The sequence below is a fragment of the Phaethon lepturus genome, unplaced genomic scaffold (genome assembly GCF_000687285.1).
Source record: "Phaethon lepturus isolate BGI_N335 unplaced genomic scaffold, ASM68728v1 scaffold42205, whole genome shotgun sequence".
NCBI classification, from domain to species: domain Eukaryota; kingdom Metazoa; phylum Chordata; class Aves; order Phaethontiformes; family Phaethontidae; genus Phaethon; species Phaethon lepturus.
Window position 1 is genome coordinate 86,496 of NW_010543454.1, and position 26,367 is coordinate 112,862.

The 26,367-nt window shown below is 35.4% G+C and overlaps 1 protein-coding gene across 1 annotated transcript in view; it reads right to left on the reverse strand.

Moving 5' to 3' along the window:
* Positions 1 to 24,338, reverse strand: part of LOC104621785 (rab proteins geranylgeranyltransferase component A 2-like) — a gene marked incomplete at its 5' end in the record, with an annotated part of 56,783 nt that extends 32,445 nt beyond the window's left edge. Inside the window, 7 exons of the mRNA XM_010288358.1 lie at positions 5,612 to 5,837; positions 8,355 to 8,475; positions 9,150 to 9,266; positions 11,178 to 11,553; positions 15,858 to 16,073; positions 17,101 to 17,173; positions 24,272 to 24,338. Of these exons, the coding sequence (XP_010286660.1) occupies positions 5,612 to 5,837; positions 8,355 to 8,475; positions 9,150 to 9,266; positions 11,178 to 11,553; positions 15,858 to 16,073; positions 17,101 to 17,173; positions 24,272 to 24,338 (1,196 nt within the window). The remainder of the gene's footprint in view (positions 1 to 5,611; positions 5,838 to 8,354; positions 8,476 to 9,149; positions 9,267 to 11,177; positions 11,554 to 15,857; positions 16,074 to 17,100; positions 17,174 to 24,271) is intronic.
* Between the last annotated feature and the right edge of the window lie 2,029 nt (positions 24,339 to 26,367).

Consider the following 26,367-nt stretch of genomic DNA (forward strand, 5'->3'; position numbering starts at 1 on the left):
CTAGAATGCATTTTACTACAAAGGTTATTTCCAAATTAAAAGTCTTTTCCTGTCAAATTCTGCGAAATAATGTGGGCAAGGACACAAAAGCATTCCATGGCTTTATTAATGACAATGCTCACTGATCTGTGAATAACCTGGAAAAAAAATGAAGATTATTGAGTTACTTTACCAATCTATCCATCCATCACTAGTGAACAGGTCTCAGAATGATGGATTATCTCACTTCCCTGATGTTCATCCCAAGAAAGAGTTTCTCCTTAGAGGGAAAAACAAACAACTGATCCTACAAACAATCATGCTAACTACATTTGCCCATTTTGCATTCCTCTACCAACAAAGTGAAGAGAAATATATCAAGTTTGTCTTTAAAAGCCAAACTACATCAAAAGTGTCGTTATTTCACTTCAAATGCAAGTGAAAACAATTAAGAAGAAAGCAGCATTGCAGCTACTCTTACTTTTCAGTATTTTAGTAAAAACCAAGTAATACTGACAAGTTGTGGGTAATTTCAAAATAAATTTTAAGGTCCAAAGAAATGGAATAATCTTAAGGGCTAAGAGAGAGATATATACACACAGAAATCATGTATTTTGAAATGTAGGACAGAACTCATCTCAGATAGAGTCTATGTTTTTCAAGTCACCTGTGATTCTTTCACACTTGCACAGAATTGCACATGTCCTAAGACTCAAATCTGTCATATCTGATCGTCACGAGGAATTAACATTGTTTAAATTTGTCATTAATATGCCAATCACACAATCAACGTACAAAAAAGTTATGCACACTGCTTACATGTAGAGACACAGTAGTCATGTATGGATTCAAATGACAAAGGTGTTGCACTAAATTTTTAATATAGCAATTCTAAGTGCTTATTACAGTCAGGTTTCCTAAAGTCCAGTTTTGATTTCAGAATACTAAAACCTTCCTAGAGATTGTAACAAGGACGTAATTGGAAATGTTCAAGTACCTGAGACTACCTCAGCAGCTTCAACATCTGTAGCAGATAACTCAAATGTAAGTTTGAGTAAGTAAGTAAGTGTAAAAACTGATTATTCATTTTTTAAATATATAAAGGAACCTTCCAAATCAATCACACAATTCGTCATAACTCAGCCTGGACTCTTAATCTTCTTGTAAATATAGGGATTGAAAGAGATGAACCGTCCTAATCAGATCTTTCCTCCATCACAAAATTACTCCTGTCACTGGCACTGACACAAAAATGACTAATTTCAGCTAGAATCTGCAACAACTACTGAAAAAAAGGTTACACTGCCCACCAAATACATCCACAACGCAGAAGTTCAAAGCCTATTTATGGGAAATGCAAGTCATTAACTGACTACCCATAAAAGTCAGTGAATCACCAATTCCCATGGCAAAGCAGCTGAAGACATCCTACCACCTTAGCACCTATTACCATGGCCCGCTCTGTCAATTCTTGGATGACTCTTAACAGAGAGAAAGACGTAACACGTCACCCCCTAGAACCTCTATGAGATGACAGATGATGTACCGCCTCAAATCCCCTTTACAACTTCAATTGGGGAAAAAAAAAAGCAGTACTACTTCTCAAGAAGTCTTGTTTCCATTTCAATGTTCCTATTTGTTCAGAATAAAGAATCTGAAACCAAACTGAACAGAAACTATGCACAGTCTCTCGTAAACTCAGCGTGTTCACAAAGCAAGCACCGAGAAAAATCACAGAAGAGAGGCCACAACCTACAACTGACTTCTCAGCTGTCAATCACTGAACAACACTGGTCATGGGTGAAGAGAATCACAACTGAAAGCTTCTGGAAAGACTTCCTCTCAAAGGAAGACTGAAAATAAGAGGCATATTTCACTGAGGTGAACTGTAAAAGTGAACTATATGAAACAATGTTTGTAAAATAGCACTTCCAAACATTCCTTAAAGCCATAAAAACCTCCAAAAGTTTTTGCTTCTGAAAAACTAGAAAGAAAGGAGATTCAACTAACAAAAAGAGGAATTTTGTACAGCATGCAAAAGCAACTATTTCAGATTGTTAAGTCAAATATTTTTTCCCCCAGTTAAGAAGGAAGATTTGGAAGCTGACAATTTTAACATTAACCTCCTACATCACAAAAATATTTGGGGTATTACCTAATAACTTCTAAAAACAACATCAATATCACACTAAATATCCTAAATGTTGTACCACTGAGACTTTACAGTTTACAAATGATGCCCAATTATAGTTTTTCTTTAGTGACAATTTTTCAAGAAAATAAAAGCTGTATTACAGATTGCTGTTAGCATGCTTGTTACAGAACTTATATTGATTTCCCTAGCTTCCTTACATATTGAAGTTCTGGCATCTTATTTTACCATATCAAATGTAAAGGCTTGCCTTTGATCTTCCTCAAGAATGAGATGTTACTGTATTTATTTTTACTAAGCATACTACTACTACTACTTCATTAGAAAGAGACATAACAACTTCATACCAAGAAGTTTGAACCAAAGGAAGCTGTTACAAAGGCCAGTAAAGTTTTGCTGCTTGTCAGCTCAGAATAGCATGAGGCTTCCAATGACCTTCCTTGTACCACGAATCCAATTTATGGAGATAGAAATCTCACATCTGTACCTCAACATATTGGGAGGTACATTACAGTGATATAAAAGTTCAATTTTCTCTCCTAAACCATACCTGTTTAAACCAATAAAGAACTAACACCGCTTTTATTCACTCAAGTGTCGTCAGTAGTTATAAAACGTTGTACTGTTTATGCAGAATTCATTTAGAATGCAAGGATGTGACTTACAAATGTCTTTGACTCACTCACATAAATATGCATGCATGCCATTTATAACAGTAGCCTTGATGAGAACACACAGTGTAACTGGCTGCAAGAAACGCTTAAGAGGTTTACATTAAAACAGAATATAGAACGGTGGTTAGAAATCACAGAACAGGTGACACCTTACTCTGATAACCTGGTGATAAAAACTGTACGGTATGATGTATAGGTTGTGGCGTTACCACTTTACTATAGAGTCTGAGCAGTATTCTTCAGATACTGCTCAGTTCTAGCAAGATATAATACCCAAGGCAGACCACATGTAGAAATTGTGATTAATCTAAAAAAATGAAATTAAAAAAAAATTGTGATTGCCTCTTAAATTGTTCACTTAAAAACAAAGGCATTTAGACTTTATTTTGTATTACAGTATTTGTAATACAAACCTTTTAAAAATATGATTACTTCTTGGTTTGACGAGAAATTTGCTCCAACTATTAAAATACTGTCCTTATAGTAAGACTTGTAAGTCAATTTAGCAAAAAAACCCTAAAATGCAGCAATCAATGGAAATAATTAGAAAGTTCAGGCTATCTGATGAATTCCTGTGATCACAGAATGTTTTTCTGATAAGAATATTTATAAGACTTCTAGACACCGCTATTGCTAACTCTTGAAATACAGTGCTGTTACAGATCAGAAAATTGCATGTGCTGACTATTAAACAAAACAAAGCCAAAGTGCTTTCAAGAATGCAAGAAAACTTATATTGAGAAGAACCTACACTGGAAAAAAACATAACTAAAATTCTATTTGAAATTGTCAAATTTACTTTCTTTTCCAAATATTTGAAGCCAAAGAAAGTCTAACTGCAAAACCTGCGTAACTAAATGCTACTATTTTCATTTATTCTGTTGGTCACGTACTGATATCTGGTCCCACACAAAGTCCTATACAGACAGAAAGACACCCATAAAATCTATGAATGCATGACTGTGTCCAGAGTACTTACCCAAAAGCAACTCTTGTTCACAAATTGTCTGTCCAAAGCACCTAAGTACTTAGGTCCCATTTTTTTATATCTCCATATAAATACAGTTTAAGGTACAAAGGAAAGGCTGCTGACAAAAGATGGTACCAAATAACTTTTCTATTCAATGTAGTAGGGAACAAAGCCTCGTTATCATTGTTGATGGAACTAATGGAACCATTAGGTAATCCACATATATACATCATATAGGACAATTCCACGTGGCCTTCATTAGTTGCCAAGGCCAAATAAGACCTTCCACAATACGCCCAGCTGCTGGTGCCAAACAGCTACTCTATAGATACCTTCCTCAAACTATGATAATTATTCCAGAATGTTTCCATCAACATATAATTGCCTCCATCCTATATACTGCCAGATAGGCTCAAGCTGCTAAGGCCATTCTTCTAGCAGTAATTAATTAAAGTACTGTTATAGATAAGAAAAACAGAATCTATCACACAAGCAAGACAGGAAGGTAATGTCCAATAGCACGCTGTAAAACAGAATTTCTTAATAGTATCACACATGTAAAACGCAGAACTTGTCCACCAAGAAAGTACAAAGCAGGTAAGGCTTTGCACTGATATTTAAACGCATGACATACAAATGTATCACTCAGGCAACAAAATGGCCTCGCCATGCAATAGTGCTTTTTTAAAATAGAGCTAATGTTTACTTCAGACCTACAGGTTACTACATTAAAAACCCACATTGAGCAGATGGAAAGGCTGCTTGCCAGCAGAAGAAAAGATTAAAAAAAGCCCTCAGCCATTTAAAAGCCAGTTGATCTGTTTCAAACAACTGAAAATTAAAACCGCCCACCCTCTGCACATGTATTCTTGATGGTCCCCAAAAGCATCCATCAACAACTCCTGCACTAGAACTATGATCCCTAGCACACCTCAGGAATCACGTTAAAGACCACATTATTATTGCCCACAGTTCAAGTAAAGGGGTTGAAGTGGATGTTGTTTTACCCTGGAATCAAAGGAGGTTTTTGTTTTTATGACTTTCTAGGGCTCAAGTAGTAGAGGACGTATGGCTGCTGTTTAAGATGTTAGAATGTAAAACTACAGTCTGCGTATGGCTCAGTGTAACAGGGCTTCCCAATATCTTTTCTGCCGTTCAACTCATATGTGGAAGTCAGTGCAGATGCAGATCTACAAAACTATGCCAAGAGAATAAGGACATGATTTCACATCAGTTCATACCGGTCCGTGTAAGTCTGCTGTAACAAAGGTGAAAGAACCACAGATTTTTTTTTTTTTTTATTTAATAATAAACTGGACACGTGGCACAATTTTGCTTCTGTCAGAAAAATCCAGTTCATTACTAAATATCTACCTAAGAATTGTAGATGCACTCTCAGCATCAATTTGTAACGTAAATTGAAAACATGTATCTTCTTCTAACTTCAGGAAGACTAAAACACAAATGTTCAGAAACCTACCAAAATCCAGTCATCCTTTTGGACACACATTGCTCCAAGTCTCCTAGGGATACCTACATACGAGTTAAATTATCTCCTTCTCATTTGCTAGCACTTATTACCACAGGCAGCCAACACAACAGCCAGCTATTGCAAGCTGTATTTGTAACACAATGATAATTGTTGCAAGTAGAGAAACTTAATTGCCAACTTGTTTTTTTTGGAGAGGAGGGAATTTCATAGCCAATGAAAATGTAAAGCAAATAAAACGAACATGAAACTGGTAACAGGATGATTCCTATTGAATGGTTTCTATTAGCATTAGGTTACCAAGAATTTCCTTTTTGGAAGATATGTATTAGAGAAGTGAAGCTTACCTGCAGAAGCACTGTGGGATCTCTCCTTGACCATAGAGAGGAAACAAAAATGGTGTATTGCCATAGCGGCCAAGGCACTGAAGAAATTTTTTGGTTGCCTGAAGACCTTCAAGAGTGCTGCAATGAGTCTCTGAAACCATTGCAATAGAGTAAAGAACGAAGTGCTGCAAGCTGGGTGTTAACTTCCGTGTTCTTAAGAACTGAGCAAACGTACTGTTCTCATAGTCTGAGGAAAAAGTAAATTTAGGTAAAGGGTACAGTATAACATTTGTATTTTCTCATATGCTTCAACTCAAACAAGTACTTTCATATTTAAATAAACGAAAGCAATTGAGTTTCTCAACAAATATCTTGCTGAAAATGGATAATCCAAGTCAATGAAAGTTAAAAATTTACTCCCAGAAAGTGAGTTCTCAGAAGACAGAAATACCACTCCATCACAATATTTCAAAATAATGCAAACCCACTGTATGGGTCTCCCAACATTCTAGAAGGCAACCTCTAAATATGACTTCATCTATTCATTATGTTAGACTTCATCTAAACCCATTTCTCAATCATGTGAGACACGTGAACAGCTGTGGACAAAAATCCACTGAAGTGCCTAGGGATGCCTTTTCCTGAAAATTACCCAAAATATTATATCTGAATGACAATCCTTCAAGAATAGCACTGCTGAAATAGCACGGCTGAACCCATACAGACATGGTTGGAATGTATATTTACACGCAGAGAAGCCATTCACATAGCGTCTTAATACAAAGATGAGAAGGCACAATATTTATTTCAAATTGATGACTCGCTCACAACAAACAAGTACAGATGAGACACGAAGAAGACGGGGATGAGGAAGTGTATCGTCCCTTTAAATTTGTACTATTGCTGGCACATTTTAAAATTCACAGAAACACAAGTCTTTCAGGAGATGTTTAACACGAGTGTTGCATGTCACTGATACACCTCTGAAACTTTGGTTATCTTAATAACCAAATGATTTTTTTTTTCTTTCAAGGAAAAGATTGTACTATTCAGAAATCTGCTCTTAAGCTTATTTCAGTTATGGATAAATTCACAGGTCATTCAGAAACACTTCCATCAATGCTGAAACTCATATTATTAAGTTATATATTCTCTTCAAGATTCAACCACCATTTCATTACAGACGTATCTTACTACCCTTTGTACAGCCATGCAGCAAGTCATAAAATGACAGGGTGATTTGTTTTTTTTTGTTATTTTTTTAACTGTTCTAAAAAAAAAAACCCCTTAAGATTTTCTTCACTTCATACTTCTTACATAACTCCAAATTTTACTGAAAGTAGCTTTAAAAAAATTCTTCACTATCATGAACTCTCCCTATTAAAAGTCTGCCTACCCACGAACATAATGATCTCACCAAGAGCAATTTTAGATTTCTGAAGTCTTTACATTAGATTTATCTGACTCAAAATATTCCCAATTACCTTCCAGGCTATTTTAAAATGTAGGAGCGAAATCTGTTTAACTATCTCTGGAAGTAAAAGGAATGTGATGACTTTTACATACATGACTGAATGAATTCATTTAAAATTCATGTGGTGTCTCTTTTCTTTTTAACTTAAAAATTTTCTAAGTATCACCTATATTCTCACTCTGAGTACCTCCATTTCTTCCAGCAGTAGTAAACCTTAAAGTACCTGCAATGAATAAACCACTTCAGCCTAATGAGTTTCCCTCTGCCTTCAGTATTTTCTGGAGTTCATTACAGACTCTCTGTCTCCTAATCTTACCAGATCATTCTTGATACTGACCAATTCTCTTGCACATGCTTGAAATAATTTTCTCTAATGTTTGTACCTATTCTAAGGGTCTTGTTGAAGTAATCAAACCAGCATCCTTAACAATTGTGTCTTTTTTAACACCAGATTCTTTCAAAAACAGTGCTTAGGCAAGCTACTGTTAAGTTACAAAAGCACCGATATGCTTCAGTCTGAAACTTACATCAATGCTTTAACTACTTCCCTTTCCTTTCTTTTTCACTGATTTTTCTATTTTTTAAACTTAATTTACTTTTAGACTCCAAGAACTGAAAACATCACTTCATCCTTTGAACCCTGAGGTGCACAAACCCAAAACAGAGAGTGGGTTTCCATCACTTTCCTTCTGTTAGTCATTTTTCCTCTTTGACCTGATGCTTATTATTCTCTGCACATTATGGCTCAAATCTATTCAGATTTTCTCTCGTCTAAATAAGCTATAGGTTCATAAAGGCACTTTGAACTCGCCCTCTGCAACTAGAAGGCATTAAATTACATTTACTTTCAAAGTTTAAAAATTCCACTTTCTCAATTTCTGATTTTGTGGCAACATATTGTGATGATTTACTTATTAGCTCTCCCCCCCACCCCCCCAGCCCCGAAAAAGGCAGAAAAGAAAAAACAGGCACATCACACCATATTAAAAAAATCCCTGGGAGGGGGAAGGGAACAGCTAATAATGCTAAAAAACATTTTGCAACCTTGCTGTAATATATAATTCTGCTTTTAAGAAAAATGAAAATAATAAATGATGTGGGAACTAGAAGAGCAAGTGCTTAAGTAGAAGAACTTAACACTGAAGTGAAAAGGTCACAAAAAGGTCAAAGCATATTTTGAAAATGAAACCATAAAAATAAATTGCGTGAAAACACAGGAGAGCTATCAGAATTGTGCATAACTGAACGAACTCATAAGAACAGGGTGTACATTGTTCAATGAAACACTACCTTGGTATTCATCAGGGTGTTGTTCATAGTCCAAACAAAATGTCAAAAATTTCATTAGCATTCTCTTTTCCACCATAGTGAGCTGTCTGCTGTTGAAGACATCTGCTCTAGAACAAGGTACCTGGAAAATATTTGTTAATGATTTCAGGTACTTTCCATACTCTGGATATGAAAAGCATCAAGCAACACTCTAGTCTGACTATCTGACAAATATTTTTAATTACTATTTTCTATCAGTTATTTTCTTATATATTTATTTCCTTTATTGTATATTATAACTATAACAGAAGTTACCAATTTTCCACAACAACAATATTTTAAAATATTTTTCAGTCTCTTCCGCTTTTAATTTCCCTTCAATTTCACTTGCACGTCTGACTGCGGAGTTAATCAAAAGAGTTTGTATTAATTAACTGTGACAAAATCTCCTGTTGCCATTATCACACCAATGACTTCTCTTGTAAGTAGCAGATAAATCAAGTCTATGCTAGGAACTCGAAAACCTAAAACCTCTGAATCTTTAAGAATTAACTGCCAAGTGGATCACGGTCTAAAATCTTTGCCTCATGTCAAATATTGTCAATAATTTACTGGGCTGCACATTCTAATTTTAGCTTTTTTAAAAAAATAATATATAATACATACGAACATTTTTTCATTCCAGAAATGAAATAAAAATTAGAATCTTAAGGAAAAACACTAGCTTACTGTTAAAAAACTCTAAAGAAACCAATTCCAAGTTTCTTGACTTAAAAAAATGAGGTTAAGCATATGCAATACATTATATTACAATACCTGTTCTACTTTTCCTTCTCGAAAGGCAAGAATTCGTGTTGCATTTTTAAACTCTGCGTATCTGCTAACATTCGACTTAATCAGAAGGTCAATTAGCAGACCTCGGGAGTAAAGCAACTGCACAGTGAAGGAAAAAAAAAAGGTGAGTAAAGAGAAAGCGCTTACACCAGAAGAAAACAGTAATACCAGAAGTACTGCTTTTTAAGGTGTTTTCTGTAACTATTTACCAGTACACATGGTGAAGTAAAACCTGAATAAAAGAATATCACACCCTATGTGCAAAATAATATTAACTGAACTGAAGCGACCATACAAATGGAGAAGACAAAACAGTCCACAGGAGAGAAAGGGAGATGTGAGTCCGTGCAGGAAAAAGGAAGGTGTCAGCCTACTGCTCATTTAGTTTTATTAGTCTGGGAATCACAGCTTGAGACAATTTTTTGTGTTGTCATCTTTGTATTGTATGCTATATATCCTTGAACACTGTATTTTACCACTTAACTTTCCTAATATTAGTAAAGTATATGACATCATCTGTATAAATTATCACTAGTTGTTTCTTAAACATTATTGTTTCTTAAACTTTCTCCATTATTGTTTCTTAAACTACTTGAAACAATAATGCCCTGTTCTCTAAATATAAATTCCTTAAACCCCCAGTTAAGGTTTAGTTATATTCTGATATATTGATTTATAATCTGTCTCTCTTTACTCTTTCTATAAGATACAAATATAAAGAAATACTGAAGGGACAGAAACTTAACTATTCACAGAATAGTCCTATGTCTGAATCGAAAAGCACTGGAGATGCGTTTAAACATGCTTCAAGTCTTGTGGCCCTGAGTAACAGAATTTGCATGATCACAGAGGAATTTTCAAGATAAAGGTTTACTAGAACACTAACAAGGACACTATGAGAAAGCCTGTGTCCCAGTGCCAGAGAAAACCCAGCGCTAACTACTAGTCTTGCCCAGATGACTACCCTTCCATCAGAGTTTTTAGTATTCATTGCAATTAACACCATGTAACACAGTGGCAGTATAAAAAGTATACAAAATAGTGCTATCTGCTCAACCACTATACACTGACTATTGTTTTCATGATGTCATTCTAATGATGCATGAAAGAGGTATCTACATTTGGAACACAGAGACAAAATCTGAAACAATGCATTTTGTAGTGTCTCTGCAAAAATTTAGTAAATTATTGAAGAACTTTTTTTTTTTTTTTACAGTTTCCAGAGGCTTGGAGAAAATCTTTTCATGCAGAACATGAAAAAATAAAGCATTCAACTTTGAAAAAACTTCCCATTGCAGAGTACACAGTCTAAATCACAGAAGTTAAGAAAAATTTCCATTTAACTTGAATTTGCAGGACTGTATCCATATACTGTGATGTACGTAAAAGGGAGATTTCAGAGTTTAAACAGTATGACAATATGTCAGACTAATAGTTTTTCCTCTAAGTAAAACACACGCTAGTAGGAATTCAACACAATAACAACTACTTTTAGTCACTTTTACGTTACGGATTAAGTGTAATTATTTTTTCTTTCCAATAAAATTTATTACAATTCAGTGCTTTAGTTGCCAGAAAACCAAAACTAGTAGAGACAACATGAGTTTCACAGGAAAATCTAAAAACCCAGAAGTACTCCAACAGGACGATTATTTTTCATTTTAAAACCACCAAAGATCTGCATGTAGATTCATTTTGCTTGTTTAAAAAAATATTTTTTAAAATGATGATATTTAAAAAGAGCAACTTTGCAGATATGACTTCAATTTACTTTTACGGACATATTTCTGAGCTATTATTTGTGGTCTCTTTGGTTATAAAGAAACACTAAAGAGCACATATGAAATCGCTCGTTTAAAGAGTACTAATTCTTGCTTACTTCTCCAGAGTGTCTTTTTTTTGCCTCAAAGGTAGTGTGTCAGCACCCTGCAACTTTAAAGACTTTTTTTAAATTCCAGCATTTTAAGAAAAGTAAATGTACTTATATGAAAAGAGTCATTCAGTTCCTACCTTGGAAACTAAATCAATATTAAACCTTCTGCCTTCTCTAACAATTTGGGAATACGTAATTTTCTTTGGTTCTTGGGCAGAAATTTCTGAGGGTGCAGCTTCAGTTTTTCCCAGTTCCAGAGCAGACTCGCCTAAGGCTGTACTATGAGAACTTTCACGCTCAGAGGTTATTTCTGTATCGTTCCCTTCCCTTGCACTTGCTGGCTCAGTGCCTGTAGCCTTTTCAGGTTCCCAGCTCTCCGCCTCCGGTAAGGCACTCTCCAGTGGTGGGCTCTCTTTTTCCGAGTCCTGAGCAACCCCCTCCGCACCAGAGGCTCCAAAGACAGGCAGCTTTGGCAATGCACCAGCTTCTTCAACATCTTCAGCTGAATCCTGACTGATTAAAAACACAGGGAAGGAAGGGGGGAAAAGTCTTTTTTAAAGAGTCTTAAAAACTGGTTTAAAGTTTTGAGTCAGTGCCAAAATGGAAACCTCAAGCGTTTCTATGAAAAGCATTACAATTTCTTTATCCTGGCCGAATCAGGTGTACCACAGACTAAAGAATCCTGGTTCTTTGACTGCAAAGCTGTCATTCAAGAGGAGTGTTTTTACTGAGGAGAAGCAAAAAAACCCGACAAAAATTGGGGTTCTTATTTTACACAGACTCAAAAGATGGAATGAGCCCAAAATGAAAATCAAAACTCTCATGGTGAAACACAATACACAGCTACGTAAACAAAAGAATGATAGTATTTTAAAAAAGAAACAGTAAAGCAATCGGATTAGGTTTTTCCTACGAGTTAAAAAACCCCTTTGAAACTGAAATGCAAAAATGCATTAAAGCCATTAAGTTCAGATTTTTTAAAAACCAAACTCACCGAACAAAACAGAAGTGCTTTATACAAACGAGACTACTATAGCAAGTCCGTAAGAGAAGCTTGCGATTTTGACCTGAAGTTTAAGTAAAACTTTCAGATTACTTTTCCAGCTCTGATCTTGCATTCTAATTAGTTGTTCAAGTAACAGCCATACAGAACAAAGTTCCCTCATGTAGCAATGTTATTTTTATGCAAGTGCTGCAGATTTGTGCCTCGTAGGCACTAGATCGAAGGCAGCCACTCAAGGGGAGGGACATTACCACACAACATTTACTCTCTATAGTCCATTTCCTTTTCACGACACAATTCCTTAAAATTCCTCTTATAAAGCAGACCTCCACTTTTAATCTCATCTACTCTTTTTATCTCGAACTTCAATAACATCTACCTTAGAAACTAGTACTTTTGAACTTAGAATTTTAGTTTATACTACCAGCTGAGATGAATCAAATCAATGTCATTGGAAGTGAAAGGAGTTCAGAAACAATTTCAGACTGTCTTTTTATCTTTCTACCACAAGCCATTAATGCACTGAATAAACAATTTAATCTTTGCTGAAAACTAATGAACTATGATTTTAAAGGTGACCTGCAAACGTACAGTACAAAATTTCAATAACTAACAAGATGGTTAAAATTCACTGAACAGCAAGGAATTATTCAATATACATGTGAATCCGCTCCCTCACACATCTGTAGCCTTACAGATGGAAGCAGGGGGCAGGATTTCTGTTAGAAGAGGGAACAAAAGCCCTGTATCCTTTAGAAGTTGCTCCTCACTTATGAACTCAGGGAGCTCACATGGGCTCGTGAAAAGAAGAGTTTGGAGTAAGTCTCTCAGCTTGTGCGCAGCCACCGGGAAGCACTTACTCATGAATGGGGTATAATATTGCCCTGGGAAATACAGGAACTGCTATAAGGAAGCACTAATTAAAGTAGTCTGTTTCTGTACATAAATTATGTCTTTTTGCTTCATATTTCAAGCATTAAATAAATATACAATAGCAAGGAAAGAGAAGTACTTCGTCAAGTTTTTTTTTTTTAAATTAGTCTCTATTAAAAATACAAATGAACGTCAACTGAATTTTGGGGTTCTGTGTGGATTTTTGTGGGTTTGGTTTTTTTTAGGAATTTGGGACATGGTGTTTGTGACAACTGCAAAAGCTGTTGCCATTAATGCAATAACTAAGAATGAAGCTATTCTTTGACCCATCCTAAAGATTTTTTAACATAAAAATTCAGAGGCAAGTTATCTTTCTACCTTCTCCCAAGCTCAATGTACAGTTCAATCTCATTTTAAACATACTCGATTATTTCTTTTTAAAGCAAAATAAAGTCTGGATTCACAATACACAGCCTTTTTTCTGTATCACTCTAAAAAGCAGTGTAACAGAAATGTTATATTTACATATTTAAAATCTCTGTTCAATTCCTATTAATGAGTACGCAAATCTGCATGATTTGCAGGTCTACACAATTTTATAATGAAAGCATAAAAACTGTATATAATCTAAATTCATGACATCCTTCCTATAGGAACAAATATCCTTGAATAATGTAAGAACCGTCTACAAAAATCACTCAGATTGAACTTTTGTACAGACAATTCTTCTCCTAATTCAGAAAAAAATAATACATCTGCAGACAAATTCTTGCGTAAATTTAGAATATTATCTTCCACCATTCATCAATTAATGGTACTAACAAAGGAATATCTTAAAATGAATGTGTCTTATTAATGCCTTGTAACAGCAACCCCTTCAGATAGGTCAAATGAAAAATTGCCAACCAGCTGGTTAATTTATTCAGCACAGGTGTTCACTATTTATTTTTCAGCCATTTGCCTTTTTTCAATACAGCTTGTTGTAGACACAGTATTCTTTTCCTTTGATGGATGCACTTTGTTCTAAGGCCATTCATTTCAGATTTGCACTGTGTATATTATACTGCTACCCAGCTGTTTATTCTTTCAAAATAAATGTTTAATGGTTACTTCATAGGAGTTATAAAAGTTCAGCAAAAACAACAGAATCTAGCCAGAACGTGTAAATTGTCAGAAAAACAGTAATTGACTCTCTCAGAAAGTTTTACGGTATTTTGGAAAACTTCTTCTTTGCTAGGTTTATTAATCTTACCATTCTTCCCTGTGAGGGTTTTTGTTGATAATCGAGACAGACAGCATTGTACTGCCAGGCAAAGTTAAATGCTTAGAAGCAGAATCTTTTATTTTGTCCTGACTCAAGTATAACGCTCACTTCTACCGAGTGTGAAATCTTAGTGCTAGGGGACTCATTTTTAAGCCAGCCAGCAGACAGTATCACATCTTCTTAGGAAAATCATATGCAAAGTTACAAGACCGTGTAACCTTTAACCTGATTTAATACTGGTTCTGAACAATATTTATTCTAGCAACAGGATTACAAGTACAATATTCAACTGCTATTGCTTTGAAACAAGCATAACATTTTATCTGCAATACAGTCAAGCAGCCATTACCGTACAATATAGAATTTTTAAATATTCTGAGTCTGTGACCTTCAGATTGTATTTATTTACACCTTTTTTTTCTACCTGTGACATTTACAGAAAGAAATACAAGTTTCTGTATGACTATGTCAACATTTCATTGAGCTATCTATGATATTATCTAAGGGATTCAAGGCTAAACTTACATAACTATCCCAAAGAACCTTTCAGGAATTCAGAACAGTGTTCAGTTCAGTGCAAAATCCAAAAGATAAAAATGATAAACACAAAGAAATAGTTCAGTTTTCAGTTGAGGTCCATAAAATTTCCATTCATCATTACTATGCTTACACATTGCTCAACATTACTGCTTCACAAAGTTACTTTTAAATGTTCCTTGATTTTCAGTAATACAATATTGTGAAAAGCTTACCTTCTGCATGACTTAGATATAACAAACTATCATACTTCCACCTAAAAATCTAAAAAAATAAGTGAAATTTGGATCCTTAGCTTCTGCTAATGCAGACATACCTCTACAAATACCTAACTAAATGATATTTACCACATATGCAGTCCTAAGATGGTATACTATTCTTCATGTCTTCTGCAACAAATATTCACAAAAGTAAACATTTGTATTTCAAACTAAGCATGTATTTTTTGCATGTTGGATGCAAAGTAAGAGCTGAGCTTGCTTTACTTCAAAAACAGAAAGAAGGTGACAGCTCAAAAAGGCTAACTGTTGGTGTATTACCAGGAGCCTTTCACCATGCAACTCCCTCTAAGCAGCATAGGTAAGCACTGCCTAATGAGCAAGTTAAATCCACTGAATATAAAAATGACACAAGGCAAATACTACTTTACCATTTTAGCACAACTAGAGTATTTTATAATTACAGTACTACTGTCCATTTGTGCTCCTATTCTTGTGTACTTACTTCATTTTACATGTACTTATGTCTTTAACTTTTCGCTATAAGAATAGCAGCTTTTAGGCAAATTAAGAATACAAAAATATATTAGATGGTAGTGCATTAACTACTTACTACTAATAATACCTACAGGCACAACGCTTCCATTTTCTATTCAGAAGTAAATTACCAACTCACAAATTTGATCAACAAATTACATTGCATCCAGATAAGGTAATTTAAGAAGGATCAGTTACCTTTAATGAAGTGCAAGTGATTTCAACAAAAGCACAAGAATATTAAAAACATTTCAGAGCTCACGGTTACTTTTTGAGACAACATGCAATATGATAGCACGGTAAAATGCTTGAAGCCAAAAGCACAATATGATAATTTACCTCTGGGCATATAAAATTATTTGTATATTTCTGTATTTGTACTTACTCGCCAAAACAGAAATCTTCTACATGTTGAATAGTTTTACCCTTCTTGCTAAGAGAAATAACATCTTCATTCTCAAGGATCAGTTTTCTCCAGTCCTCACATTCATCACTGATACCTGTCTTTTGCTTACAAAGAACAATTATAATTACATTTTTTACTGTGCTAGCTACTCTTGAGCTATAAATCTCTATAATCCCAAATAATTTGTTGTACCATCTTATATTAAAGAAAAAGAATTATCTTAGCTGTCTTAATGTTTTTTCTATTCAGATTTTTTCAGCTGAAAAACTTAGACCTTGTTACTTTATAGCATGCATGCCAACATTTACACTATATTACTAGATCTAATAATCTGAAAATACAATTTTAAATGAAATACAAGGTTTAGTAGAGACTTGAATATAACTTTGAATACAATCTACTAAAAGACAGGTTTGCCACAGCCAGGTTAGTTCCAAATTTTGTGACAAAACTCTTTGAACATAAAACCTTATGAAAAAATACAGTAATTTGGGTATCACATTTATCTGTCACACACAGGAATCTCTAAACCATTTAACAGAACACGGAGAATATTAAGTTCTGACACTGAGCAACTCCGCTGATTACGCCAGAAGGTAGCACTATGTAATAAATAGGCATGAGATTGAACTGAAGAAGTCCCATCTTCTATGGACCAACAGGCTCATAATGCTTCAGTAAATAATACGAACATCCATTTGCTAATGTAGTCCAAGTGCTCAGTATCGTAAATAAATATCCTCCTCAGAAGATTTCTAGTGGACTGTCATGAATTAGAAAAAAAATACACTATCAACATTAACCCTTTTGTCCTGGTTACAGAACATTTCAACGGAAGGACCCAATAACTACCTTTCTCACAGTTAAGAAAGAATCAGACAGGAAATCGAAAAGACCAGATTATCGTTTGCAAAAGGTGCTGGGAAACGAATCGAAACAACAGTGTAGTTGCTTCTATGTAAATTCAAGAACTCAAAAAGTATGACTGAGCACTAGACTATTTGGTCTCGGATTATAACAGAAATACACCAGGCACATCAAGAGTGTTAGAATGCTAGGCCAGATGGATAAATCTTAACCAGTAAAGTTGGAAAGTAAATACGTCTTTGATCTCTCAAATTACCAAAGACCATTGCGATAATTTCTCTTGTAATAAGTTATGCAAACAACTAAGATTTAAAGTTAAAGAACATTAGAAGTAGTAATTTGGGAAGTTTTTTACCTGATTTTCTTTAATCCAGGACAATAATCCTGAAAAACTAAAGCTGGCCCAGTTTCCACCATAGTAATTTCTCCTGCAAAGAAAAAAACAACAATAAAACTTGATGGAGAGATGAAAACATAGATTTTTCAGGTTTAAAGAAAACACAACCAAGTTTGAGTAATTAAAAATATTTTCCACGACAGATTTTACAGATGCAGAACATAAAAATTGGTGTAATATTTCACAACTCTTAATGAGATGCAAAATTTCAATTTTTACTTATTTGTATGCATCTCTGACCAAACAGACTATAGTCCAAAGTCAAATTATTTGGAGGGTAAAATGAGTAATGCCGAGAAAAGCACATGGGATGCTATGAGTAAAAGGAAAACACTGATAGTGCTGCTTCTTGGCCAAGACTGACTCTAGACCTTTAGCGCAAACATGTACAACACTATAGACATCTTCACGTAGCATGGAGCCAAGCCAACAAGTCTTCCAGTTTCAACCGAGTTTTCGGAAAAGCCAATTCGGGGTTTTTTTGCATCCATACCACACTCCACATTTTCAGGTTCTGGCAGGATCGAAGAGCTTTGTCACATGAGCACAGCTATACTGCTTCTGATTGAAGCTGATTTGGAAGTTAACGTAATTGCATTATATGCCACTTCTAAACTAACAGTCCTTCGTGAGGTGGCTATGCAAAGGAGGGTTAAGGAAACTCAAATTGGGTCCAGACAGTAGAAACCACATCTCTTATCCATTATGTCAAATAAAGCAAAGTTCACTCTGTTGTTTTTGTACTGCTTACAGAACAGATTATGCTTATTATAGACTGTTAGGATGCTCTGGCAAAATTCTTATTAAACTGCATATACTGTAGGTGGAGCCAAAGGAACTGATTTGTACAAAACGTTCATACCTCCCTGAGTATTTCTGCGTTTGTATTTACCACCTTCTGCCTTGAAAATATCAGTGTACAACTTAAAAATCACAGAAATTAACAGTTCTGCTCTTACTCAAAGAAAGACTCTGCTCTCCCTTTTTTAAATTTTTCTATCAACATTTCTCTGAGCACCAGTTGGATTAATTGGATTTGTTATCATACCACATCTTAAATATTTAACAACTCTGATAGGAAAAATAATAGAGCAATTACGTTTTTTAAGAATCACCTGTTCTTGCAAAACAAAAAAAAGTCGTTTCAGGATTTAACTCTGTTTTCTGGCACTGCATGCTGGCACTTCAGAAGCATGAAAGATAAAAATAACCCCCGGAATGGATATCTAATGTTATTGCATGCACTTAAAAAAAAAAAAAAAAATTTAGGGAGGAAGGTGGGGTTTGTGTTTTACAGAACAATGAGAAGATTGCCCTATCAAATGAACTTAAAATCTTCCCATAACCTCCTCCACTTTTAAATAGTAGAGATAAGTGTGATGAAAGTGAAAAATTAAATTCAGGTTCAATTCTATTGTTTAAGATGGTATTTTTTTGACTAGACTTATATGCACTGACAAAGACTTCATTAAGAGTGTCAGCCCCTTTACAGTACTAGAAGGTGATGCTCTACACTATGTTGCTTACTTAGCATATGAAGGGCAGATGTCTGCTAAACACAGCCTAATCGCTCCTGACTAGAAACTGGCCTAGAAAAGTCTTTCAGCTACTGCAAGGCAATAGCTGAGAATATAAATAGGACATCTTTTGCAAAGACAACAAAATCCAGCATTCACTGTGTAAAGGTGGCTTCAACAACAGAACACAGCGTTTAAGGGCACGAACTGGGAGGGCTGGGTCTATACTTTAAGAGAACTCACATCGTCTATCCTGCAATTTGGTTCCCCTAAGGAGAAGGGCTCCACCTGGAGATCTGTTACCAACCAGAAACTCCAATCATCTATAAAAAGGAGTTCATACTTGCTACATTATGTGAATGACATGGGTGAGGCTTAAAAAGTACTGCTATTTGGTATCGTATAGTATCCAAAGCCATGAAGATTTGATATATTAAATGCCTGATTCTGTCAGGTTTCAATTTGTAAGGCAGTAACTGATGGTTGCATGCAACGATAATCTCCAGCTTTGTTCTAGCTTGTCAATGGTGCAGGTTAATTTCTTGCTGCTTCTTAACATTCCACTGGAAAAAAAATTCAATATCCATATATTATCTGCCACTTCTGGGATTTCCAAAAAACACAGCCATGAAGATTTATTTTTAAGGGAATCTGCTGCTTTAGTTGCAAGTTTCCTTGAATATGGAATACAATCTGGCTGTCAGAGCAAGCAAGGCCATTGATCACAGAAATTGCAGAAAACACCTGTCTAAAATTAGGACTGGGTTTCTTGAATCTATACCAACATAAATTCATACATATTTAGAATATATAAAATTAAAACTTTCAGTAAGAGAAATCAGTATGTTATTTTCCCAGCAAGTTACAAAAGTTTATTTGTGAGCTGTCAGACATCTTTGTTTTAAACATTCCTCCATTCACCAGGTGAATTTTCCTTTGAAATGGCTTTTCTTCTTAACCACCATTGACATGAATCAATCTTTTCAACAAAGCACTCCATAATGCTGTTCGGAAGCTCAATCAAGTCTCGAGAACACCGTACGGCCTTTCTCAAATGGAAAATGAATCGCAGCTGTCCCTCCTTTCCTCTGGCATCTGAGCACCCTTCCCAAGTTATGTTATACCACCCCAAATATTAATCTTCTCATGAAGCATCAACTTGCAGATATTTTTTTTCCTCAGAATTAGTTAGTTTACCCTGCATTACATGATGAATCAGGATTGCTTAATTTTTTCATCTGAAAACACTACAGAAAGAAGGTAGACCTGACATGATTACTGATCTAATGAGCCAAGTTTTTAGTAAAAAACTTGAAGAAGAATTCTGAAAAACAGCTGACTAATGGTTTTGCAATTACGAGTCCTTTATAACCAAATATTTTTATTAAAAATGCCCTGAGGATGAACCGAGGAATTCCTTCAAGTAATGGTCAAGATCAAAGCATAATTAACCCTAAAATCTTGTTCCAAAATCTCAAGGACTAAGCTCCTCTCTTCTCTTGCTATATTAAAAAGCTAAAATGATGGATATTCTCTCCCTTTTTTAAGGTTATAATTCAATCATCCTCTAAGTAAGAACACGAAACATTCTGAAGGTGGAACAGCAGAGTTAGAAATTAATTTTTCTACAAAGTTAGAGCACAGATGTCTTCTTTCTCTGCCATACATGCTTTCCCAGATGATATTGGCTCAAAACTTCTCCTGTATTACCTGGATTTTCATATGAATTAAAATACTGCTGCTTTTAGTTCACATTTGTCAAATCTGAAATCTGTAGTTCAGAGCTAATGGCAGAACTGCTAAAGCCATTTTTGCAAAGTTTTGGAAGCATAGTCCTAGTAGAGTTCTACCTCTGCAAAAAGCTTAATTCTGTCTTCTACATTAGTTTGTGATTTTTTTCTCAGTTATTTAGCCCATTTTTTCTTCAAATACTTAGAAAGAATTAGCAAATCCCAGTCCAGAACACTGAAACTGGACATTGTTTCCTACTGATTAACATTCTTGGAATCTAAACCAACAGAATATCTACCATGTCCTTTTGAAGACAGACTGCCATTTCAGAAATTGAACACTTTTGAAACCACAAAATACACACGTAAAATGTAAGTAAAAAAAGAAAAAGTATTTCACAGACTATGCCTGTTAAAAAGGTCACCCTTCTCAGTGCCATGTCATAACGGCCATGGTTTAACAGTCAACGCTGGTGATGCCTGAAGAAAAGCTGCTGATGCCTCATGACTGCTCCCCAGAGCTGCCTGGTTGTGTCTGTCCTGCATTTGATCTTTCAGAAAGAAGTCTCGCACCATCAGAGTAGCTGTCTTTTGCCAAGGAAGTTACTGCCACATCAATTTTAAAGGTTCTGAACACAAAATGACTTATGTTTCAAACCCATAAAGTTTCATGTGCTACCTACTAAGTACAGAGTCACATGTATTTAAAATTCCCTTTCTGGCATAGTAATCATGTTTAGGAGCACGAGAAGTGGTCTACACTTCCTTGCCTTCCAAGAGGAAGGGTTTAACCCAAACAGCTCCTGAGATCCTCCAGCTCAATAAAAGAGTGATGGTGGCAGTCACTTGTACTACATTACATTATATCATGGGATATGAATATAACCAAAGGTAATTATCATGGACCAGTTGAGACCATGTTTTTTCTCTAATACCTTTGCTATGAGATCATCTCCCCTAAAACAAAATAAATTAAAAAACAAAAACAAAACACAGCTTTTCCAGAAAAGTCAAAAGAACTAAGAATTTTTGCCTAGGTTTCCTTACTGAACGTTAAATAATTCCTTTATTTTTCTTGCAAGAAACAGACCTGCTCTCAGAAGCAACCTTTCCACTCTCCAGTTGCTGTACTTACACAGCTACCTCACTTCACAGAAGTTAAAAGATGAAAAAGAAGGCTATATGAAGACATGGGTTATATTACATTATATATTTTACAAGTCCTGAAGAAAGCGAGACAGATTTTCTAGCAAGAAGTGGAACAAACTACAAAAGCAGGTATCTTGGAGGGGGGAGGTACAAGCAGGGTGCCCAGCATGCTTTTGGATGCCCAAAATTTTGGACACAAGGGACACTCAAGTACACTACGGGCAAAACACATAGAAAAAACAAGAAAGATAACAGGTGTCAAGCAGCAAGATATGAGAAGTAGACAGAGCAAACTGGGCACAAAAGAGCAGTTAAAATCCTGCACCTTAGAACTCCTTTGCCTTTGAGATGAACCCTACATGGAAAGATAAATAAGTCAATGAGGAAGTATGTAGACAATAAAACTATAGTCTACAAAACTATAGTCTAGAAATGCTATATTCTAGATGCTGAAAATCAAATGTAAAATGTGGCTAAACATACCTCTCCTCTACTTGCCCCATCCTCAGTAACCAAACTTGTACACCACTATATAGATATATAATTTTAAGAAGCCAGTAAGCAAAGGACCCAAAGTAGAAAACACAGCAAGCCATCAGCAAAAAGTCCACTGCATATTAAGAATTAGTATGGGAAGTATATCCACATCAAGTAATCAACTTTTAGTCTTGATCTACCTTTCTTCAGCAACTTCAAGTTTAAACTAAGTGCCAATCTCCACATTTTAAATTGCAAATTACTTCCCTAAATCACTTAACAAATATCCTTGAAATTTCACATGTCAACAGCTCATTAATATCTACAGTAAATGTAGCTTTCTGAAAAGAACCACAGAATTTACATTTATTGAGACAGATAGCTGGCACAGAGAAATAGAGCTCTTTCAATTACTATTTGGCAGAAGCTAACTTTAGTTTAAAACCAGTCTACAGGAATTTATGGCAACACTGCAGTGAAGTGACTATTTTGAGTAAGATTAGCTACTGCTGATGGCAATGCTTGGACAGTGTTTATAAATCAAACTTAGAACTTAGTATTTTATAATAGGCCACTTCAAACTATCTTCCATAATCACCTATGCAGTATATTATGATAAATTCAAACATGGCTGGAGATTAAAAGTAATAAAATTATGTACACGAGGTAATGAGTGCAAGCAAACTGTAAACAAAGACTTAATCCATATACATGTTCAATACACTGTGCCTAGCTTAACTCAGACCTTTTTAAAGAACAAAAGATTAATCGAAGTAGCATACCTAACACGAACAAGTATTTCAGTAACCCCAAATCTTATATACCCTGAAAAAAATTTTAACTCCTGATCCTTCAAGAAGGGAACAACATATATTGTTAAAAAGTGATATTCTTAATATAAACAGATTTTTTGTTGATGAATTGACAATTATGCTGTTACCTCAGTAAAATTAAACTTGAAAATTAATTTAGAAATTAGTATATTAAACTAGACTTAGTAGATGAAATAAAAATGTTTTAATGCAGATGAATCTCTGGCAAGCTTTCCAAGACTTAACTTTTCACTTAAAATTCAAATGGCATCAAGGTGGGGGGTTTCTGTTGGTTTTAGTAGGCTTTTTTTGCAAGAGTACTAACTTAAACACAAAAAGCAGATGGCTTGAAATGCTTCCCTTTTTATGGGGAAAGGGTTGTACAGTATAAACATTTCTACTTTTTTGGCAAGATGCGGATTCTAGACCATGATTCTGTGAGCACATACACACACTAAAATGGCAGCTATTAATATGAGCGAAGAACAGCTTGGTTAAGAACACCTTCCCCTGACCTTAGTCTGCACTAGAGCTGGACAATAACTCCATAGGAGAAAGGAATTGAATGTGGAAGCCTTCATTTTTTCATAAAACCAAAAGCATGTGTGAATGTAAATGAGCATATTTAAGTGAAAACAGCAATAAACAAAATCTGTATTCCACAGTTCTAATTGCCTGCTTCAATGGGTTTTCTGAAAGGCTCTTCATCATAGCTAAAAATAGGCATGGATAAAAGAAATCCAAGTTCCAGTGGCTAACCATTATTACAGACTTTGATAGCCAATGAATATGAAAAACTGAAAAAACAGAAGTGGTTCATTTAACAATATCTAAGTAGTCTACTGGTAATATATGCATTAAGCTTAAAATCCAAACATGACTATTTTATTCATTCTATACCTGCTTATTCTAAAATAAGGTTTTTAATATTTGGGACCGAACAAGTAGCAAGGGGACAGGAGCCAGCCACAATCAAGATCTTGTCAGCCAGATTTCACTCATCTTCATTCTGGTAACTATTAAAATGCAAAAGTACTTGTATTAACGTCTCGAGGCATTGAGAACTGATACAAATGAGAGACTAGTAAAACATTTTGTCACCAAGTGATAAAGGTCCAGGTAAAAATTCTCAGAAAACCAGAACGGACTAATTACTGTGAGGAATGATAACGAAGGGCACTAAACCTGTAACCATCCCTGCCTGTACGAAAGAAGGAGTTGTCAACAGCATCCACTTATGTTCCAAATTACTGAGCTAGCATGCAAAAATTTCCTGTTCTATTGACGGAAATAAGACCCCAAAAATAAGGTAGAGACAGAAGCATAAGATTACTTGATGGCAAATGAACATAAAACATAAGTCCCGAAGGGCACACTGACATAGACACAGATATCGTTCTAGCCAGTTTAACTCTTCAAAAGGAGAATTAGTGGCATAACTTACGAATCAACATGAAGAACTCTCTGGCCACTTCTGGCACATGCCGCTGCAATAATAGATTCAGGCAAACCTGAAAGGACACATGCAATTACAAACTTAGTATGCTATATTAAAAAATGAAATAAACTTACAACTGGGTTAGAAAGAGGCAATTCAAACAAAAGAAAGTTTACAATGTGAGCCACTGAAATTTTTAATACTCTCACTCTACTAAAATAATGAACACTATTTTGCGTTCATTAACGTTTTGCTATGACCACCTTGAATGCAACATTTGTGCCATAAAATTATTAAAAAAACCAACTCACCCATGTCACTTGGAAACTTTACCACCTCTGAGTTAAAGTTTGTTACCAGTGTCTTCTCTAGACATCTTGTTATCATAAACAGATTGAGCTCTTGCCAGCACAATACCCAAATTCTAACAGGATGCTCTGTAACTGCATCCATCCTGATACAGACAGGTATTATCTGAGGGCATTTTTGTGTACTTTTGTTCACTTCAGAGTGTCTGACAACGCAAAGACTGTGTAACAACCCATTAAAATGGTGTTTCTAAATGAAGAAATACATGGTAAGTATTGCATGCCCTGGTATATTGTCCAAGGATGCACTGGAAGGTGTGAGAGTATAAACCTGCTGGGATGGCATTAAACAGTTGTGTATGGCAGCCAGTCTCCTGCATGGGGCTGTCTCCTCCATATCATCTACTGACAAACATCTCTAGTGTGAACAGGTCTAAGAACTGTATTTAGACTTCGTTTCCAATTGAACTAATCGGTTTGCTCCAAAAGAGTGCCCAGGTGCATGCTCAATATTCTGCATGCAGACCAAGGCCCGAGTGTGATCAGAAAAGCTAAACTGACAGTGCAGGTGTACTTTCACTTCACTTCTAAGGGTAGTGTGAGGGACAGAACAAATCTCAGATGGTCATCCTTAAAGTCTGTCCCTATCAAAAGCTGCCATGTCATGCAACTATGCTGTCAAATCACTATGTTTTCACTATATTTAGGAAAGATACGTGGTTAAAAAAGACGAAAGGCTAGTGATCTTTCTCTACCAGCAGTACAGGCTTGGAATAGCACGTGATACTTGGAGGTTTAATGAAAAAACCAGGCTGTTCTCTAACTTCTCTTCCTACTCACCATATTTTTACATGCACAGCTAGAGGACTTGGATTTCTGAACAGATTCAGAAAAGTAGTATAGCTCACTACCTAAAAGGCTGTATGGCACTAGCTTCGCTAGAATCTCTTTTTAAATGATCTATTGGCTGTTTAAGCAGGTCATTCAGTAAAAGCAATTAAAATTCTACGGGACTGGTATTAGGAGACACTCAGGCTACATATTCAATTAAGACATGAGATGAAACAAAGCGAAAGGAGTGTTTCACTGATCTGATTTACCACGCAGCGCCAGAAGCAGCTGTAGTAGTACAACTGGAGAGAGACAGCACTGAAAGTTGACAAAGCAGGTGTGGTAGGGCACAAACTTCTTCGGCTAGCTGCATACCAAACATCATCTTAGTAAGAATTTCAGGCCTGCAGTTGTCTATTTCTTCAGAGAGACTACTGCCTTCACAAATGAATCAAAGGTCAGCATGTTGCCAATCTAAAGATAAAGTTAAAACTATAAATAAACTTAGTTTTCACTTACCTAGAGTAAGAAGCTGTTAAAACTTTACTGGGATATTAAGTACAATTTAGCACTCACACAGAGACAGGTACAAATCATTTTAAATGTCTGAGCTAGTCATTACCAATTCTAGAACCTGAAATGCAGCATAGAAAACACCTATTTTTTTTTTGCGGGACTTGGATACGCAAGACCATAGTTTCATGAACTCACTAAGCCAGCGAATGCAGACACAATCATCAAAATAAAGCAGTTGACCTCTCTGTCTTTATCTGTAGCCATTCCTGCCCTCCTTCCACATGAAGTAGACAATTTTTGACAGACCAGTTCCATGACAGTGTTGACAGTCCAAAAGTACAAATCCTTGTATCAATACAAGGAAGGAGTTTTAAGACAGGCGTGACATTTTCCAGGAAAACAGCTACAACTTCTACAACTTATCTGCAATTTCCCATTTTTAACACT